The 17,262-nt window shown below is 48.5% G+C and overlaps 2 protein-coding genes across 5 annotated transcripts; both read left to right on the top strand.

The window, feature by feature from the left end:
- Window positions 1–6,257: 6,257 nt before the first annotated feature.
- LOC123092386 (peroxisomal membrane protein 11-3-like) lies at window positions 6,258–10,763 on the top strand. 4 transcript variants are annotated; one of them, XR_006444526.1, is made up of 3 exons: window positions 6,258–7,101; window positions 8,306–8,378; window positions 8,788–9,455. XR_006444526.1 is itself a non-coding variant. In XM_044514156.1 (2 exons), the coding sequence occupies exon 1, from the start codon at window positions 6,379–6,381 to the stop codon at window positions 7,090–7,092; it is 714 nt and encodes a 237-aa protein (XP_044370091.1). In that variant the 5' UTR covers window positions 6,258–6,378; the 3' UTR covers window positions 7,093–7,101; window positions 8,788–9,455. The 4 variants fall into 4 exon arrangements, 1 of the variants encoding a protein (XP_044370091.1); XR_006444527.1 differs by lacking the exon at window positions 8,788–9,455 and adding an exon at window positions 10,587–10,763 and having other exon boundaries at window positions 6,259–7,101; window positions 8,329–8,378; XR_006444525.1 differs by having other exon boundaries at window positions 6,259–7,101; window positions 8,329–8,378.
- Window positions 10,284–14,584, top strand: LOC123092385 (uncharacterized). Its single transcript, XM_044514155.1, has 4 exons — window positions 10,284–10,501; window positions 10,591–12,374; window positions 13,191–14,015; window positions 14,198–14,584. Exons 2-3 carry the CDS (start codon window positions 10,593–10,595, stop codon window positions 14,013–14,015), a joined length of 2,607 nt encoding a protein of 868 aa, XP_044370090.1. The 5' UTR covers window positions 10,284–10,501; window positions 10,591–10,592; the 3' UTR covers window positions 14,198–14,584.
- The last annotated feature ends 2,678 nt before the right edge of the window (window positions 14,585–17,262 follow it).

Raw genomic sequence — 17,262 nt, 5'->3', positions numbered from 1 at the left:
CAGATGAGGAAGCAGCAGCCTTTGCCTTCAAAGCTCGAGTTCGGCCATAGTTGGGGCCATAGATATCTTGTTTCTCAGATAGCTGGTACTCATGTGTGTTGAGTCTCTCAAGTATGTCAGACGGATCGAGAGTCTTAAAGTCAGGGCGTTCTTGTATCATCAGGGCTAAGGTGTCAAATGAGCTGTCAAGAGATCTCAGTAGTGTCTTCACTATCTCATGCTTCGTGATCTCAGTGGCGCCGAGTGCTTGGAGCTCATTTGTGATATCAATGAGGCGATCAAATGTGAGCTGGACATTCTCATTGTCGTGTCTCTTGAAGCGGTTGAAGAGGTTGCAGAGAGTACTGATACGTTGATCTCGCTGAGTTGAGACGCCTTCATTGACCTTGGAGAGCCAGTCCCAGACTAGCTTCGACATTTCCAGAGCACTCACACGGCCATACTGTCCTTTGGTAAGGTGACCACAGATGATGTTCTTGGCAGTAGAGTCCAATTGAATGAACTTCTTAACATCAGCAGGTGTGACACCTCCACCAGTCTTGGGAACGCCGTTCTTGATGACATACCATAGATCGACATCAATGGCTTCGAGATGCATGCACATCCTATTCTTCCAGTAGGGATATTCAGTGCCATCGAAGATGGGGCACACAGCGGAGACTTTGATTATCCCTGCAGTCGACATAGCTAAACTCCAGGTGGTTAAACCGAATCACACAAAACAAGGGAGTACCTTGCTCTTATACCAATTGAAAGGGCTAGTTATCGACTAGAGGGGGGGTGAATAGGCGATTTTTATGAAAGTCTTCAAAACATGAGAGTTTCGAAGACAAACAATATAAACACACTATTCGATTGCAGTGGAAGGTAGACTACACTAGACAAGCCATAGTCAAGTATTCAAAGAAGTTAAAGCACGAAGAATAATAGCAGCTAGGTAGTTAAGATCAGGATGGAAGATAGTATGAAGCCAATCAGAACAAGTAGTCACACAGTGAAGTCAAACAGATAATGCAAGCAGGCAATGAATTCACGAAGGCAAACTGAAAGTAAAGAGAAGTAAGAGATAGAACCAGTGGCTTCAGAAGGACAGGGATTTGTTCGACCAGTTCCAGTTGCTGTGACAACTGTAGGTCTGGTTAGCGAGGCTGAGATTCAACTCAGAAGACTGCGTCTTCACCTTATTCCCCTTGAGCTAAGGACACTTAGTCCCCGCCCAATCACTCTGGTAAGTCTTCAAGGTAGACTTCCAAACCTTCACAGACTTCGTTCAATGGCAATCCACAATGGCTCTTGGATGCTCAGAACGCGACGCCTAAACGGCTGGAGGATTCACAGTCCTCAAGTCTAATAAGTCTTCAGATCACGCGGACAGAAAGACTTCAGTGATGCCAAACACTCTTTGGGCTCTGGTGGTTTGGGCTTTGTCCTTGCAAGGATTCTCTCTCGGAAGCTTCGGCGGTGGGTTGCTCTCAAACGAAAAAAGTAGTGTACTACATCTGAGCAGCCGCCAATTTATGGTGTAGGGGGGTGGCTATTTATAGCCACTGGGCAACCTGACCGGATTTGTCCGAAATAACCCTGGGTCACTAAGGAACTGACACATGTCGCAACGGTCAGATTTCAAACACACGCGGCAGCTTGACTTGGGCTACAAGTAAAGCTGACTTATTCGACTCAGGATAAGATTTGCTCTCGTTGTCTTCGCTCGAAGACATAGGATTTGGTTGAGCATCACTTCAGTCACTCTGACTTTGTTCACTTGGACCCCACTTAATAGTGCGGTGGTTCCTATGACTCAACAAAGAAGAAAAGGAAACAACGAAACAACTAAGTCTTCGCGCTCCATAGTCTTCACTCAATGTCTTCTCGAGTCATAGTCTTTAATGTGAATATCTTCACAGACCACCATTGTCTTCAGTGTCTTCACACATTTTTAGGGGTCATCTCCGGTAGGTAAACTGAATCAAAGAGGGACTACTACCTGTGTTATCCTACAATTCTCACAAACACATTAGTCCCTCAACCAGGTTTGTCGTCAATACTCCAAAGCCAACTAGGGGTGGCACTAGATGCACTTACAATGGGCAAATATGTCGTTACCATTTTTACCACTAGAAGAAGGAGCCTTTTCACTAGTAGCTTCCCCTTATCGGAGTTAGCATCCTTCACCTTGCTAGCGGGATCACCCGCTTTTCATTAGTGCGGTGGATAATTAAAGCCCTTCTAAAAACTTGTTAAACATGCTTTCAACCTCGGTCGTCATGGAGGTTTTCAATGTGTCCAAAGCCACATTGAATTCCTCGCAAGAGACCGCGGTTCCCCCATCAGCCGTAGACGAGACCGGATTCACACCAGAGTGCTCCTCCCCACCGTCTACGGTGTTAACCATACTCTTCGGACGAAAAAGTCCTTAATAAAGAGACGAGGCTCTAATACAATTGAAAGGATCGATATAGTTGACTAGAGGGGGGTGAATTTTTAGCTTTTCTTCACCAATATAAACTTTGCATCAAAAGTAGGTTGTCTAGATATGCAACTAGGTGAGCAACCTATATGATGCAACAACAACAAGCACACAAGCAAGCTAGGGATACAACGCAAAATAAGCTTGCACAAGTAAAGGTAAGAGATAACCAAGAGTGGAGCCGGTGAAGACGAGGATGTGTTACCGAAGTTCCTTCCCTTTGAGAGGAAGTACGTCTCCGTTGGAGCGGTGTGGAGGCACAATGCTCCCCAAGAAGCCACTAGGGCCACCGTATTCTCCTCACGCCCTCACACAATGCGAGATGCCGTGATTCCACTATTGGTGCCCTTGGAGGCGGCAACTGAACCTTTACAAACAAGGTTGTGGCTATCTCCATAACTTAATTGGAGGCTCCCAACAACACCACGAAGCTTCACCACAATGGAATATGGCTCTGCGGTGACCTCAACCGTCTAGGGTGCTCAAACACCCAAGAGTAACAAGATCTGCAAGGGATTAGTGGGGGAATCCAATTTCTCTTGGTGGAAGTGTAGATCGGGGCCTTCTCAACCAATCCCTAGAAAATCAACAAGTTTGATTGGCTAGGGAGAGAGAACAGGCAAAAATGGAGCTTAGAGCAACAATGGAGCTTGGGGATGGAAGAGGTAATCAACTCGGAGAAGAAGACCCTCCTTTTATAGTGAAAGAACAAATCCAACCGTTATCCACCAACTCAACCTGCGACACGCGGTACTACCACACCATACAAGCGGTACTACCGCAAGGGCTCGCGGTACTACCATGGCGAACAGCGGTACTACCGCTGGCATGGCAGGGGCTAAGACCAGTCCTAATGTGCTAAGGCAGGGAGCGGTAGAACCGCTGGCGCAGAACTACCGCGCCCCTTGCGGTACTACCGCAAGGCAGGAATAGTCTAGGCTGGGAAGGCACGGACATATAAAAATACATCCGTGACTACTTCTTCTGAGTTTTGATCTATGCAAAAATCCGACATGGTACTATCGCAAAACTGGAGCGGCACTACCGCGTAGGGTGCGGATGTAAAAAATTACATCCGCCCCTACTTCCGCTCATGCTGTTGTGCCTGGCTAGAGCCCACGGTACTATCGCGCCCATGGAGCGGTACTACCGCGTAGGGCGCGGATGTAAAAAATTACATCCGCCCCTACTACCGCTCGAGCAGCTGCGCCTGGCCTGAGCCTACGGTACTACCGCTCCTAAGGAGTGGTACTACCGTGAGCACCCGCGGTACTACCGCGCTGGTGGCCGGTACTACCGCAAGGGCCTGTGGTACTACTGCTCCGAAGAGCAGTACTACCGCATGCCTCAGTTCAGCAATACTAGGAGTCCTTCATTTTGCAGAGACACGGAGAGACGGAGGATGCTCCAAAGAGCCAAAGGAAAGGTTGTGCAAAAGGAACAGATGCGTACGTGTTGATTCCATCCAAACCTTTCCAACGCGGACCCCCTCTTAATAGTACAGCTTTCCTACGACTCAAATCCACCAAAAAGAAACATAGAGAAACACCGTCTTTAATAAGCTCCGAAGGGCACCAAATAGTCTTGTGTTTAGACATGATATATCTGAAATGCTCAATGCACATGATTAGTCCGCAAAAGCATTGTCATCAATCACCAAAACTACTAAGGAATAAAAATGCCCTTACAGCAAGCCGCCGCCCCCTCCCGCCCTTTTCCTCCATGCCTAAGGGAAGGAAAGGGAGGGGGTGCGCCTAGGGCTGCCTCCTCTCCCCCTCCACCTATATATATGTGGGAAGGGAGAGGGGCACAACACACCATGATTCCCTAGCAATGTGCGGCGCCCCTCTCCCTCTAGTTCATCCTCGGTCATATTTTCGTAGTGCTCGGCGAAGCCTTGCGAAGATAGTTGCATCACCACCATCACCACACCGTCATGCTGCCGGAACTCATCTACTACTTCGCGCGTCTTGCTGGATCAAGAAGACAAGGACGTCATCGAGTTGAACGTGTGCTGAGCGCGGAGGTGTCGTATGTTTGGTACTTGATTGGGTGGATCGTGAAGGTATACGACTACATCAACCGCATTGATAAACGCTTCCGCTCACGGTCTATGAGGGTACGTAGACACACTCTTCCCTTTCGTTGCTATGCATCTTCCTGGATAGATATTGCGTGTGCGTAGAATTTTTTTTGTTTTCCATGCAATGTTTCCCAACATTGTCACGGCAGATGTCCTAGTGAAAGGACTTAGTCGCGAGGCTATCGCAACGGTGATTAACTTGTCGCAGTTGAGCGAGACGAGAGACACGAGTTCACCCAGGTTCGGCCCCTCACGACGGAGGTAAAAGCCTACTCATGCTCTTGTTGCTTATTGCTTGAGTATCGATTACAAGGGAGTAGATTCGCTTGACCTAGCTATCGATTGATTGTAACTTGCCCTATTCTATGCCGGGGACTCACCTTTATATACAGGTCGAGGCCGCTGGCTTACAAGAGTCCGGGTCGGGTCATGTTCCGTGCCGATCCTGACTCTAGGTCGCCTTGCCTTCTATGACAAGTCATCATCGGGCGGCTTACACCTCCAGGCCACGCGCCGTCTTCTGGCCTTGGGCCTTAAGCCGACCCATCTTGTGAGCCGCTCCTCTGGCCCTGTGTCTTGATCACTTGGGCCTGCCTGAGGCCTAGCTTCGAGAGTCGCCACCGGCCTAACCCGGCCCTTTCAGGGCGGGTTATATGCGGGGGTTATATCCCCAACAGGTACCGAGGATGCCGAGGACATCATCCCCACCAACCGTTGGCTTAGGAGGGATGAGGTGCCGGACAGAGGTAGCTGCCATGTGCCAGTCGCTGGGAGTTGGCAGGAGGCCTAGGCTCCACCACGAGGAGGGTGCAAGGGAGCTGATCAGGTTCTACATGCAGATCATGGACGAGGAAGACATCGCCTTGCTGGTCATCCCACTTGCCTTCAGGGCGGTGATGAAGAGATGGCTAGACCTCAACCCTCCTCGCGTCTTCAACTTCTCTTCCAACAATGGGTGCATGTCCAAACATTTCAGGGGCAGATGGTGCTTGGGAGGGGCTGAGACTACTTCTGGCGGCGTCACAAGATAGCCCCTGGCGACCTGCTTATCCTGCGGCTCTCCGGGCTAGACTTGAAGGTGCAAGTCTACAACACCTGCAGCTCAATCATGTGCAGGGTCAGGTGCGAGAAGCACAACTGCTTGGGTGACATCAAGCGTGCCCTCTAGTTTGCCAGTTAGTCTAGTCTGAACTTGTTAGCATCGGTCGTCTAAACTTGCTGTGAAACTGTATTTTTTGCCCAGGGTTCAACACCCTAAGGTCGTGTAGGGATATTAGATGCCCTGCAGTCTTAAACTTATATCGTATTAGTATTTATGCACTGCTTAATAGCTGCTTATGACTGTTGCTCTTGTGTGATGTGTTGTTCTTATATGTCTGATATGAAGTGCTACATCTGAGAAATAAGACCACTACATTTGAAAGGGGTGAACAGAACAACTACTTGCACACAGTTAAGCAGTTGTGCTTTACATCTGCTCATTTCTGAAGCACAAATATGAACAACCAAACAACAAGTTCTAATCTGACCATTGATGCAATGCAAGCAATCAAACAATGTGTAAATGTCAATGAGACCCAACGCAAAGTGCTAAAAACACCAAACAGCGAATGGGGGATAATGCCCAGCCGAGTTCTCACGCTGACACGCGGGTCCGCACCGCTAGTCCAATGATTCGTCCTCTTCTCCTCTCCTGCCTTGGTCGTCGACTCCAAGTCTCCAACCGATCCGGCGTGCCACCACACGGCAACTACCCCGCATCATACACGCATAGCGTACGCAACCACAGCCCACCGGTACCTCCCCGCCGCCCCACCCAACAGCCGCCATGGCCTCGGAGGCTCGCAAGACCACCGCCGCAGCGCGCCCTCCTCCCCGCGACTTCCTCGCCCACCTCGAGGCCTACCTGGCCCGCCGCGACGGCGTCGACAAGCTCCTCAAGATCTCACGCTACGCCGCGCGCCTCGCCCTCGCCGCAGGGCCGCTGCCCCCGCCGGCCTCCGCGCGCCTCAAGTCCTTCGAGTCCAGCCTCGGCCTCAGCCGCAAGGCCTTCCGCCTCGGCAAGTTCGTCCAGGACGTCAACGCCCTCCGCGCGCACCCCGGCCCCCTCCCTCCGCCCTTCGTGCTCCTCGCCTACGGCGGCGAGGGCGTCTACTACTTCATCGAGCAGTTCGTCTGGCTCGCGAAAGCTGGCCTCCTCCCGGCGCACCTCCTCCCCCGCCTCCAGCGCCTCAGCGCCTGGGCCGAGCTGCTGGGCTACGCCGGCTCCATCACCATCAAGCTGGAAGAGGTGACGAAGATGGAGTCTTCAATCAAGATGCGGCTGGCGGAGGGTTGTGGGGAGGAGAACGAGGCGGTGAGGACGATGCGGGGGAAGCTGCTGCTGAAGCGTCTGTCCGTTGTGCAGGACGTGGCGGATGCCTTCATGGCGCTAGGGGACGTGACTAACGGGAAAGGGTTGCTCGGTAGCTCCACGCTGACGGCGTCCGCCGGATTGCTGTCGGCGCTGATCAGCACGCACAAGAACTGGAATTCTTGCTGAAGTCCCAAGGTATATATAGATTTCAAAATACGCTTGACATTAGGATGAAATAAAGCTGAAATTTAGGCAAAACCTGTATTTCTAAAGGAAAGCGTTGCTTCTGTAATCTAGATGCCGATGTTGGTGGTATGGGTGGAATTCATGCTGATGCATTTGTTGGTTGGAGAACACTGTTGCTGCTCATGATTAATTTCACCATAATCATTTTACATGTTTCATTTTGTCAAAAACATAAAAAAAAAGATGCTTCATTATGGTCGTATTGGGATAAGGGTTTGCTCTCTTCTGACTGTGTTGCTTATGGCTGACTTCAAAGATGAGTGCTTGGTTCCATAGTGCAAAAACAGAAGCACCGAGCATGCCTACAAGAGCAAAACAGCTCCATGGCAGATCATTTTGCAGCAATAAGATGCACGATGCATCATAATTTGGTTCTGATGCACTAGGAAGTTGAAACCAGCATCACAATTTGGTGTATAGTTTTCCTGCTGGAGTTTTCACTTCGTGTCAATATCAAAGGAAAATTAACTAACCGTGCTGAATTGGCTAGCACAAACTTTGGAACTGATGTGATTATGGGCTAATATATTATGAAGCAAATGCACAACCAGAAGCACTGCAGAAGAAAGAATGCTGTCTATTTGATTACCACATGCTACAATGTTACATTGGTCCAATTGAATCAGCTTCAAAGGAATAATAGGCAAATGCAGTTCATACATATCGGGCCAAAATATTGTTTCATTCAAAGTTTATTTTTTTTAATCTGTCACCTGTAAACTGCAATGCTCGCTCGCAAAAACAATGAATAAATACATAAATATGCAACGATATGTAGATCATGTAGCCCGTCTTGTGCTCATAACTTATTGCACTGGTTTAACTGCAGCTGATTGTTGCTGTGGGGTCAATATTAACTTCAGTCGGTGTTTTTTCCAGACATTGTTTGGATTAGCAGTACATAAAATTTAGGGTCTGTCTAGGACACATCCAGATTGTTTGGATTAAGCTGATGTTCACTCTGTTTGTGGTCTATTTTTTTTTGTCCTAGTTTTTTTTTCTTGTTGCTGCATTATATATTTGTGGGAGCTTAGATGTGACATCCTTAAAAAACATCTATATGTGAATTAGACAAACTGTAAAATTTATACCGTTGTGAATTACAAAGAACTGTTCTGAATTTACTCTTCCACTGACCTGGCTCTGATGGGAGGCCTCTTGACCCTCTGCTACCAGGGGCGAGGTGTGAGTGACGTAGGGAGAAGTAGGTACTACGGAGCTGCAAGGTACTGTTACTCTGATCACTTGGCTGATTACTTATCAGTGTTTATAGTTTATAACGCAATTGTTCCTCGAGTTAAGAGTAAGACAGCTGGTATCCTGGGTATGTGCTAAGATTTCTTGGTTTGAGTATGGTGTGACAATAATTTTTATTTCCTTTCATTTCTAGTAGCTAAGCAAGTCCACATCATAATTGTAGGCAGGGAACCCCAATTAGTTATGTATTCATTTCTTTGAACAAATTGTTTATAAGTATCAAAGTACGACAGTGATCATAGCATAAAATGATTTTATCAGCAATGAACAAAAAAACCCGCCTCCTATGGTTCACAGCAACAAATTACTATTTTCTTATAATCCGATATTTGGCATTTACTGTAAGCTCCATAATTTGATGCCTGCTTATTTTTACAGCAATTCCGTCTCTTGATTGATTGCCATATAGGCATTGGTGTTTAAATCAACCAACCTGCTGCATAAGTTTTGCAAACCGCTGTTCCAGCTGGCCAACTTGGGCATTGTTGGTCCCAAATGCAGAAATGCTTGAGATGCGGCTTTGCTCAAGATTATATGAACTGTTAGAAATAGTTTCAGATTGAGATGAAAGAACCTTACCGCTTTCTTACCCAGTGGATCTTGAGAACAAAAAACTTGTAGTTAGATAGATGGCTGTGAAAGCACGCCGTGTGCCCCAGCTCTATGTAACACGGTCCTGGAAGGAAAAAACATTGTTGAGGTGATCAATTTTCAGCCCACTGTTGAGGCTTAAAAACATATATATAGCTGTAAAAGCATATTAGTATTTGCTTATATTTTGACAGCAACGCGGTAGGTATAGGAGAAACAGTTTACTACCTCTCGTGATGGATTGCCATATATATAGTCGTCCCTGTTGAAACCTGTCAACCAGCTGCAGAATTTTGGCTATTGGTGGTAGTGTACGCTCTAGAGGCAGGTTACAAGTGGACAACTGGGCGCTGCTGCTAAATGGTTGGGACGCGGCTGTGATCAGTGAGTGAGCTAGATCGTGGACTGCTATATTAGTCTTGAATTGAATCAATGAAAGAACATTACCGCTTTCCTGTCTTTTTTTTTTTTGATTCAACATTTTTGGTGTTGCTAAATGTGCATACCGCAACATGGCTCCGCTGCGACACGAGCTTGATCCAGCTCGTGGGTCGTCGGGTGTGCTTTCCGGTCTAGTAGACCTTGCAGTTATTTCAAAGTTAGTAGATGTAAGAGCAAGAGCCAGAATATGGAATGGGATTGTTGGAATCTCATAAGTCTGGTTGCATCAGAGAGTACCTGTCCCTGTCTGTCTCTATTTGTGTGCAACACAGCCTAGCGTGAAGGAATAGAACACAGGAAAGCCGCCCGATCCCCAGGCCACCACGAGACGACGACGACGATGATGATGCCTGGATGGGCAGGGCAGGTACCACCGAATCGAATTTTGCTGCCGAGTCACGGACACGTCAGGCGCCGGCACCACTAGGCCAGGCCCAGTTCGGCCGATGCGCTGCCTGATACTCCGAACCAAACGAGCAGTCGGCCAGCTGGGTTACCAGCGGCGCAAGCGAAAATAAGCATGTGAACGGCCACGATGCCGCCGCGGCCGCGACGCGGGCGACTAGTCCAAGCAAAAGCAGCGCACGCCAACGCCAACGCCAACGCCAACGGTCCAACCACTAGCGAGGAGTAGCGAAGCGCCGGTGGAGCTGGCCAAACCCAAACCACCACCACCCCGCCCCACTCCCACCTACGCGGCGATAAAAGCCAGCCAGCCAGCCAGCCAGCGCGTCCCCAACCCCACCCCACCCCACCTCCCTCTGCCGTACCCGTACGCGATGCTTCCTCCGCCCGCCCTCCTCCCCTCGTAACCTCCACCCTTCCATTCCCGTTTCCGAGCTGCTCGCCTCCCCTCCCCTCCCCTCCCCGCTCAGCCGAGCCTCCCCAATTCCCGTCACCGCCGCCTTCTCTGACCCGGTCGTATTTATACAGGCCCATTCAAAATCCACGCCGCAAAATATTATCCACAAATCCATCCGGGGTTAGGGTGCTGCCAGCTGAGGCTGCTGCTCTGCTTCACTGCTCTTCCCTGGTGACTTCCGGCCTCGGCTCTCGCGTGGTAATTTGGCGGCTGCTTGGTTTCGGCGGTGTCTCAGGTTGGGATCCGGCGATCTGGTCCTGATTCGTGGTGATTTGGTGTGTAGGTAGGTATGGGCACGGGAGAGGGCAGGGGCCGGCGGCGGCGGAAGCTCGAGGGGGACGACAGCGACGAGGAGTATGTGTTGGAGGAAGAGGAGGAGGAGGAGGAGGTCGACGAGCTGGAGTACGGCCACGGAGGGAGAGACGCCGCGTCCTCTAGTGCCGGGGAGGAGGGAGGCGGCTCGGACGCGGAGTACGAGGTGGACGACGAGGACGAGGAGGAAGAGACGCCGCGTCCAAAGCGGCTGGTGAAGAGGAAGGCGAATCCGGCTCCCGCTCGGTCTCGCCGGCGCAGGTATGAAGACGACGACGATTACTCGGAGGAGCTCGAGGAAGATGAGGAGATTGGCGACTACCAGGAAGATCTCGACGAGGAAGAGGAGCCGCGACGGTCCAACTGTGAGACGAAATGTGGTGGCCGCAGCCAGAAAGCGAAAATGCCTCCGGTGGCTCAGCGATCTAATCGGCCGAGGCATGCGGAGGAGGAGGACATGGACTTTGATCCTGACTTGGACGAGGGGGCAGGGGACGAGGACACAGATTTCGACCCTGATTTGGAGGGTGACGATGATGATTTTGAGGACGACGAAGAGGACGGACTCGGTGTCAGCCACACCAAAACGATACCGAGGCTTAAGAATACACCCGCTTCGAAGCAGCGACGAGGGAAGAAGAGGAGGAATAGTAATACTAGTAAGGTTTCAAAGCGGAAGGTTCGGAAGCCTGCGCCTGTAAGGCGACGAAGAAAGCGATCTGTCATCGAGCACTACGAGGATGATGACGACGACTTCATCGTGGAGGATGAACAGGTCAAGGTAAACCGTAATTCAAGGAAGAAGGCCAGGTTTGGGAGGCAGGTGGCGGTAGACCGGCCAGTGCCAGTTGCCGAGGCAGATATATGGCCAGCTATTGATTCAGACTCATCAGAATTTGAGTTTGGAACATCTGAAGACGAACCTGAGGGTGAGCCAGTGAGAGCTGCAGTTAGGAAGGGGAGGAAAAGGAGGGGGGTATCGGGGTCATCCTCAGATTCTGAATTCCATGTCTCGGATAAGGAATTGAGCGATGTCAGAGAAGAGGTTAAGACGAAGAAAAGGGTCGTCTTGCAGTCATCCACAGATTCTGAATTCCATGTCTCGGATAAGGAATTGAGCGATGTCAGAGAAGAAGAGGTTAAGACGAAGAAAAGGGTACGCGTCTTGCAGTCATCCTCAGATTCAGAATTCCATATATCAGATAAGGAATTAAGCGATGTCAGAGAAGAAGAAGTTAAGAGGAAGAAAAGGACATGTGTCTTGCAGTCATCCTCAGAGTCTGAATTCCATGCCTCAGACAAGGAATTGGGTGATAACAGGATAGAAGAGGCCAGGAGGAAGAAGAGGTTACTCGTCTCGCAATCATCCTCAGATTCTGAATTCCATGTCTCAGATAAGGATGTCAGGGACTTGGGAGAGGCTAAATCTCTGGTGGCTCAGCCCATGCTGTCTGTGTCACCGAGGAGGCTTTCTTTTACAAGGAATGGATGGGACAAAGGAAAGGAGAAAAAAGAACTAGTAGATGCTGGGAAGCCCTGGTGTGGGATATGCCTCTCTGAGGATCAGAGGACGACTCTACAGGGAGTGCTGAATTGTTGCTCACACTACTTTTGCTTTGCGTGCATCATGGAGTGGTCTAAGGTCGAGTCAAGGTGTCCATTGTGTAAGAGGCGGTTCACCACGATTACCAAGTCATCAAAAGTGGATCTTGATTTGGAGCTGAAAAAGTCTGTAATTAAGGTTGAAGAGCGTGATCAGGTAAAGTCTCCTTGCTGTAGTTGTTATATAATTTCAGATCTGGTAACAATTAAGTTGCTATTTCATTTCGTTTTCTTATGGGTGAGTAATTCAACACATGATTGGTAAACATCTTCATTGTCATTCTGCATTTGAAGATTAATCTATATAATTAGTCTTATACTTGGTCTTTTATTGGTAATTAACTTCTCCATTTCATTCGTTTTTAATATATTTGCTGATTACCACGTGACTGAAAAATTGTCAGTAACAAAAGTGCATCGCTAACATATGTATCAAGGTGCAGTTACAACAGGGAAGATATTTAAATTTGAGGGCAATATGTTCTGAATTACTTGTGGACTGTTACTTTTAGTAAGGTTTCATGAATATGTACCTCAATCCTTAATCATGGCAGCAAACCTTTTGCAATTTTTTACCTCTCTGGTATGCCGGGCTCTTTAATGTTGTAAGCATTCCTTAGGCTTGTTGTTTACTCGTGCTATTGTTGTGTTTAGGAGCATTTCCACCTGCATATTATGTCCTCAGTAGGTTCTTACAGTCAATTTTCAGCAACCTTTTTGAATTTTGGTTGATAATATGACCGTGAATTCTGTGACAGTTGATTTTTTGCTGCTATTGTTTTTCTTTTAAGCAGCTCAAATTTTATTGTAGGGGTTACTGTACTTTAAAAAATAACTTGGTAGGAAAATTAAGATATATGCCACTGCAAAGTAGTCAGTCCGAGATATAACACTAAAAGTACTGCTGCTGAAACCTAAGGTATAACACCCTAGTATGTTTGGGCATATGCTTATGTTCTTGCTTCTTGCACAGGTTTATCAGCCAACGGAAGAAGAAATAAGGCGCTGGTTAGACCCATACGAGAATCTTATGTGCATAGAGTGCAATCAAGGTGGTGAAGATAGTCTAATGTTATTATGTGATATTTGTGATTCCTCGGCACATACTTATTGTGTCGGCCTGGGAAGAGAAGTACCTGAAGGAAATTGGTATTGTGGAGGATGTAGACTCAGTGGTGAGGGATCAACGCATCCTAGAAGCCTTACTAACAGCAATTCTGCCCAGTTAGGCACGACTGCACCCATTAGCACATTCGGAAGGTCACCGTCAATCAACACTTGGCAAACTTTTCAAGGGTTTGATCTAAATGTATCGCCTAGGGAGATTCCTAGGCAAAACATTCATGCCGATTCACGAGCTTCAACTTTGGGTGTATCAACTCCAACTGGAAGGCTTGCAACTCTTTCTAGAAGACGTGGATGGATCCGCGCTTTGCTAGATAGACAAAGGCATCTGATTAGTCAAGACACTGGACATGATGGTGTACAGCACAGTGGCTATGCTCCGAGAGCCGACCCAGACCACAGGAACTTCTGTGCTTCATCAGAATCCAACTCTTTGCAGCACAATGATTATTTGCCAAGAATTGAACCAAATCGCAGGAACTTCTCTAGTCCTTGGGAAGCAAACAGTTCACAATCTCTGCTTGATGACATTCGGGACCAGCATGGTTGCTTTTCTTCTGTTCAAGCTCAGAGAAACTCTACTCCATGCCTTTTTGCAGATGGAAACAATTTCCAACAAGCAGAAAGTGTCAACAGCAATATCAAGCACATGTGCAGTATAAGTCCTCGTTAGGTAAGTGCTGTGTGAGCGAATTGTTCAATTTTTAACATGTAAATTGTTCAATTATATGTATCACCCAAGTCAAATTTTGCTAATCTCCTGAATGAATGAATACTCCACCATTTAGGAATTTATTTACTTTATTTTTATTGTGAAGTTGGGACATTTGAACTAATATATTCTCCTTATTTCAGAATGTCATTCTATTCTGTTGGTGGCGTGTTGGATCGACCATAAGTAGCAAGGACATGCGCTTCTTACCACACTTTAATATCCTGCCAGTAACTGTGATAATGCTCTACGCTGGCACCGAGTATCTCACTGAATATAGCTGGCCATTGTGCTTCAACTCATCCTATGTGGTCAATGACAGAACAATGAACATGTTCTCATTAACCTTTTATGTTAGCTTAGGCATTTTTTTCTTTTGCTATTGCCATTCATTCAGTCCTAAACACGACCACGAAGTTCAGCAATGACCAAGATGCGGTCAAGATATTTCTGATTTTTTGGACGGCATCATATGTGTATACATTGTAGTATTGGGAAAGCCAGTTCCATCTGATGATCATTCAACTTGACATCCTGTCGTCTCATGTAATGATCTGTGTATTGCACTGTTGTTCAGTATCCATGCTTTCGTCCACGGGGAGGTGTTTGCTAATTTAACTTCCCAGCATGTCTCATGTAATGATAAGTGTATTGCACAGTGGCTCTGAGTTGGAAAATGCTCCAGACGGGGAGGGGTGGCGAATCCACAGGCCCTCACCACGGGCTTGTCGACGAAGCCTGAAGGGAAGAGTTTGTTCTAGCCGCCGAGAGAAACCGGAGAAAATGCTTGGATAAAAAGTCAATATTACACTTTTGTTGATCACTATTTTTTGCAAAAAGCAGCCAAGGGCATCTCCAACGGCAACCCGTAAATTTCCTCTTGTATCCGTCTGCGGACATGGGGTCAGTTCGTGAACACGGATGCGAGAGGCAGCCATCCAATGTTGCCGGCATATATTTCAAACACTTTTTCAACAAAATGGATGAAACTCATGTAAACGCAGCGGATTTCATATAAAACGGATGAAATTGGACATATTTTAACTAAAATAACTAAAACTATGTGCAAGTCCGGACGCGAGGAGCTCCACTCCCACGACAGGATACACCAGACTAGTGTACAAAAGGCCGCGGCGGATCCCACTGTCTTTCCCATGTCTGGCAACCCGCTCGTTGGACTGTCATGAACCCTGGAAATATATTCTTTCGGTGTATCTTCCCTATGTTCGGATGCGCCGCTCATCGGAGTGGCAAAGGGGGTGTTTCAGCCGAGGGGATTAGGGTCTCCGCATCCGTGAAGCTCAGGCGGGAGGCGACGATGGTCTGTACTGAACCGGCAAGGCATGGGTTGTGTACGTCGGCGTCACCTCGACGGTGGCATTCCTGGGACCCAAGCGGCGGCGGCCTCCCGTGTTCTACTTCTCCTCGATGATGACGGCGAGACACAAACGTGTTGGAAGCCGCGTCGCCGACCTCCACCGGTAGGGCACGGTCACGGACACGTTGACGGCGGATGGCACGAGTAGCAGCACCACAGGAGGAGCGGTGCGACACGATGTTGTCCACGGCAGGCACGATGCCCGTGTTGTCGTGGTCCACCGCGTGCCGGCCTGGAGCAACACGCCACACCTCGACGATTTTTGCTCGGCGTCTGGCATCGTTTTAAACAGTGGGGGACGGCCGGAGCCAACCGGCATTGTGTTTAATGACGGGCGACTCGTGAACGAACGTGTGGTCGGAGTAAGTTTCTCGGCACACGTGCGGGTTTTAGTGGAGAAAGGCGGGCAGTCTGCGGCCGCTTTAATGCGGCGACGAGGCGTGTTCAGCCGGGCGAGCAGCGGGTGACGCTCTCTCGGCCAGCACGAATGCCGGCAGTAAGAGGTCGCATCCGTCTGCACCGCCCTTCCGTCCGGTAAAGTCACGGGCATTAATGCTAGCCGCTGCAATGCTCTGGACCGGCATGAATACGGCACGACAAGTGACGCGACGCGTGAGATGAAAAGCGTGGGAGGAACGGGTGGGGGTTTGGGTGCGCCAGGGCGGTCAGAAGCGTGCGTGGCAACGGCCTGGATGCCCGCACAACCCCACGTTTGTCTTTGGTTTGTGGGAGAAAACACGTCCGGATCACCTCGTGGACTGATATAGTCCCGTGTTGAATAGCTTCCATGTTTTAGACATATGCGGACGGTTTGAGAGTTACCGTAGCTGGTTTAACCCGTTTCTTTCTTTTTTCACGTGCGCTCCCCTGAATTTTGGGCGAGCTTTCGTCATGTCGAACCACTTACTGGAGTGAATGTTTAGACAGAACGTCATGGTTCACTCGTTCGACACTACCTCTGGGATCGTGCCCTCAGGGGACTCATGAGGAACATTCCTCCTTTATTCGCGTTCACTTTTAAATCATATAAATAGAAGTTAAATACTAATTGGGATGTCATGTCCACTACAGCCTTTCGCAATTTTTCATGAGGTCTTACCTAATTCTAAGAATATTTTTTTTAGAAATCTGACCACTATGGACACAATCCTTGGAATTTAGTATCTCCATTCATTCATATGGAAGGAATGCTCGCTCAGCGAAAGAAAACCCGCAAGTGAAAATCATGTAGGAATCCTCTAAACCAAATAAGGCTTGAGAGGGGGCGCCAAGGAACTGGAAAGATCCGGCGCGACGCTGAGCCTTGTATCTGACGAGTACTCTCTGGAAAATGCTAGTGCTCACTGACTAGTTTTCATCGCGCCGTCCGCCGCCTCGCATGCGTGATGCGTTTTCTTTGGGGAGCTCAACCTGGGATTGCAACCTGGTCCATGTTGATACTCACAACATGGGTCATGTTGCAATCCAGGAGCTTCATCAGCCGTCACTTCTGTGAGACATGTGTTCTATACAGGCTCATTATTTATTTATTAAGTCTTTTTTTTTGACGAATCTGACGAGGTCGGGAGCTCCGGCTTTGCATTAAGAAGAAGAGAGTTGATCCAGTATATAAAGAAAATCGGATCAAAAACAGCACAAAGTGACCCAGTTTCTAAAAGAACCGGGACAAAAACCGCATAAGTAAGAAAGCCTCATCGTCCACACAACACTAGGCAACAATCGCAATAAACACACATCACCGATCCGGAGCCGCCGCTCCGACTTCCCCCGCTCACTCAGGAGCCACAACGCCGCACAAAATAGACGCTTTTTAGCCCTTGCTACACGAGA

This window comes from Triticum aestivum, chromosome 4B (genome assembly GCF_018294505.1).
Source record: "Triticum aestivum cultivar Chinese Spring chromosome 4B, IWGSC CS RefSeq v2.1, whole genome shotgun sequence".
Taxonomy (NCBI): domain Eukaryota; kingdom Viridiplantae; phylum Streptophyta; class Magnoliopsida; order Poales; family Poaceae; genus Triticum; species Triticum aestivum.
The sequence above is the reverse complement of the archived record's forward strand: the minus strand, read 5'-3'. Positions and strand labels throughout refer to the sequence as shown.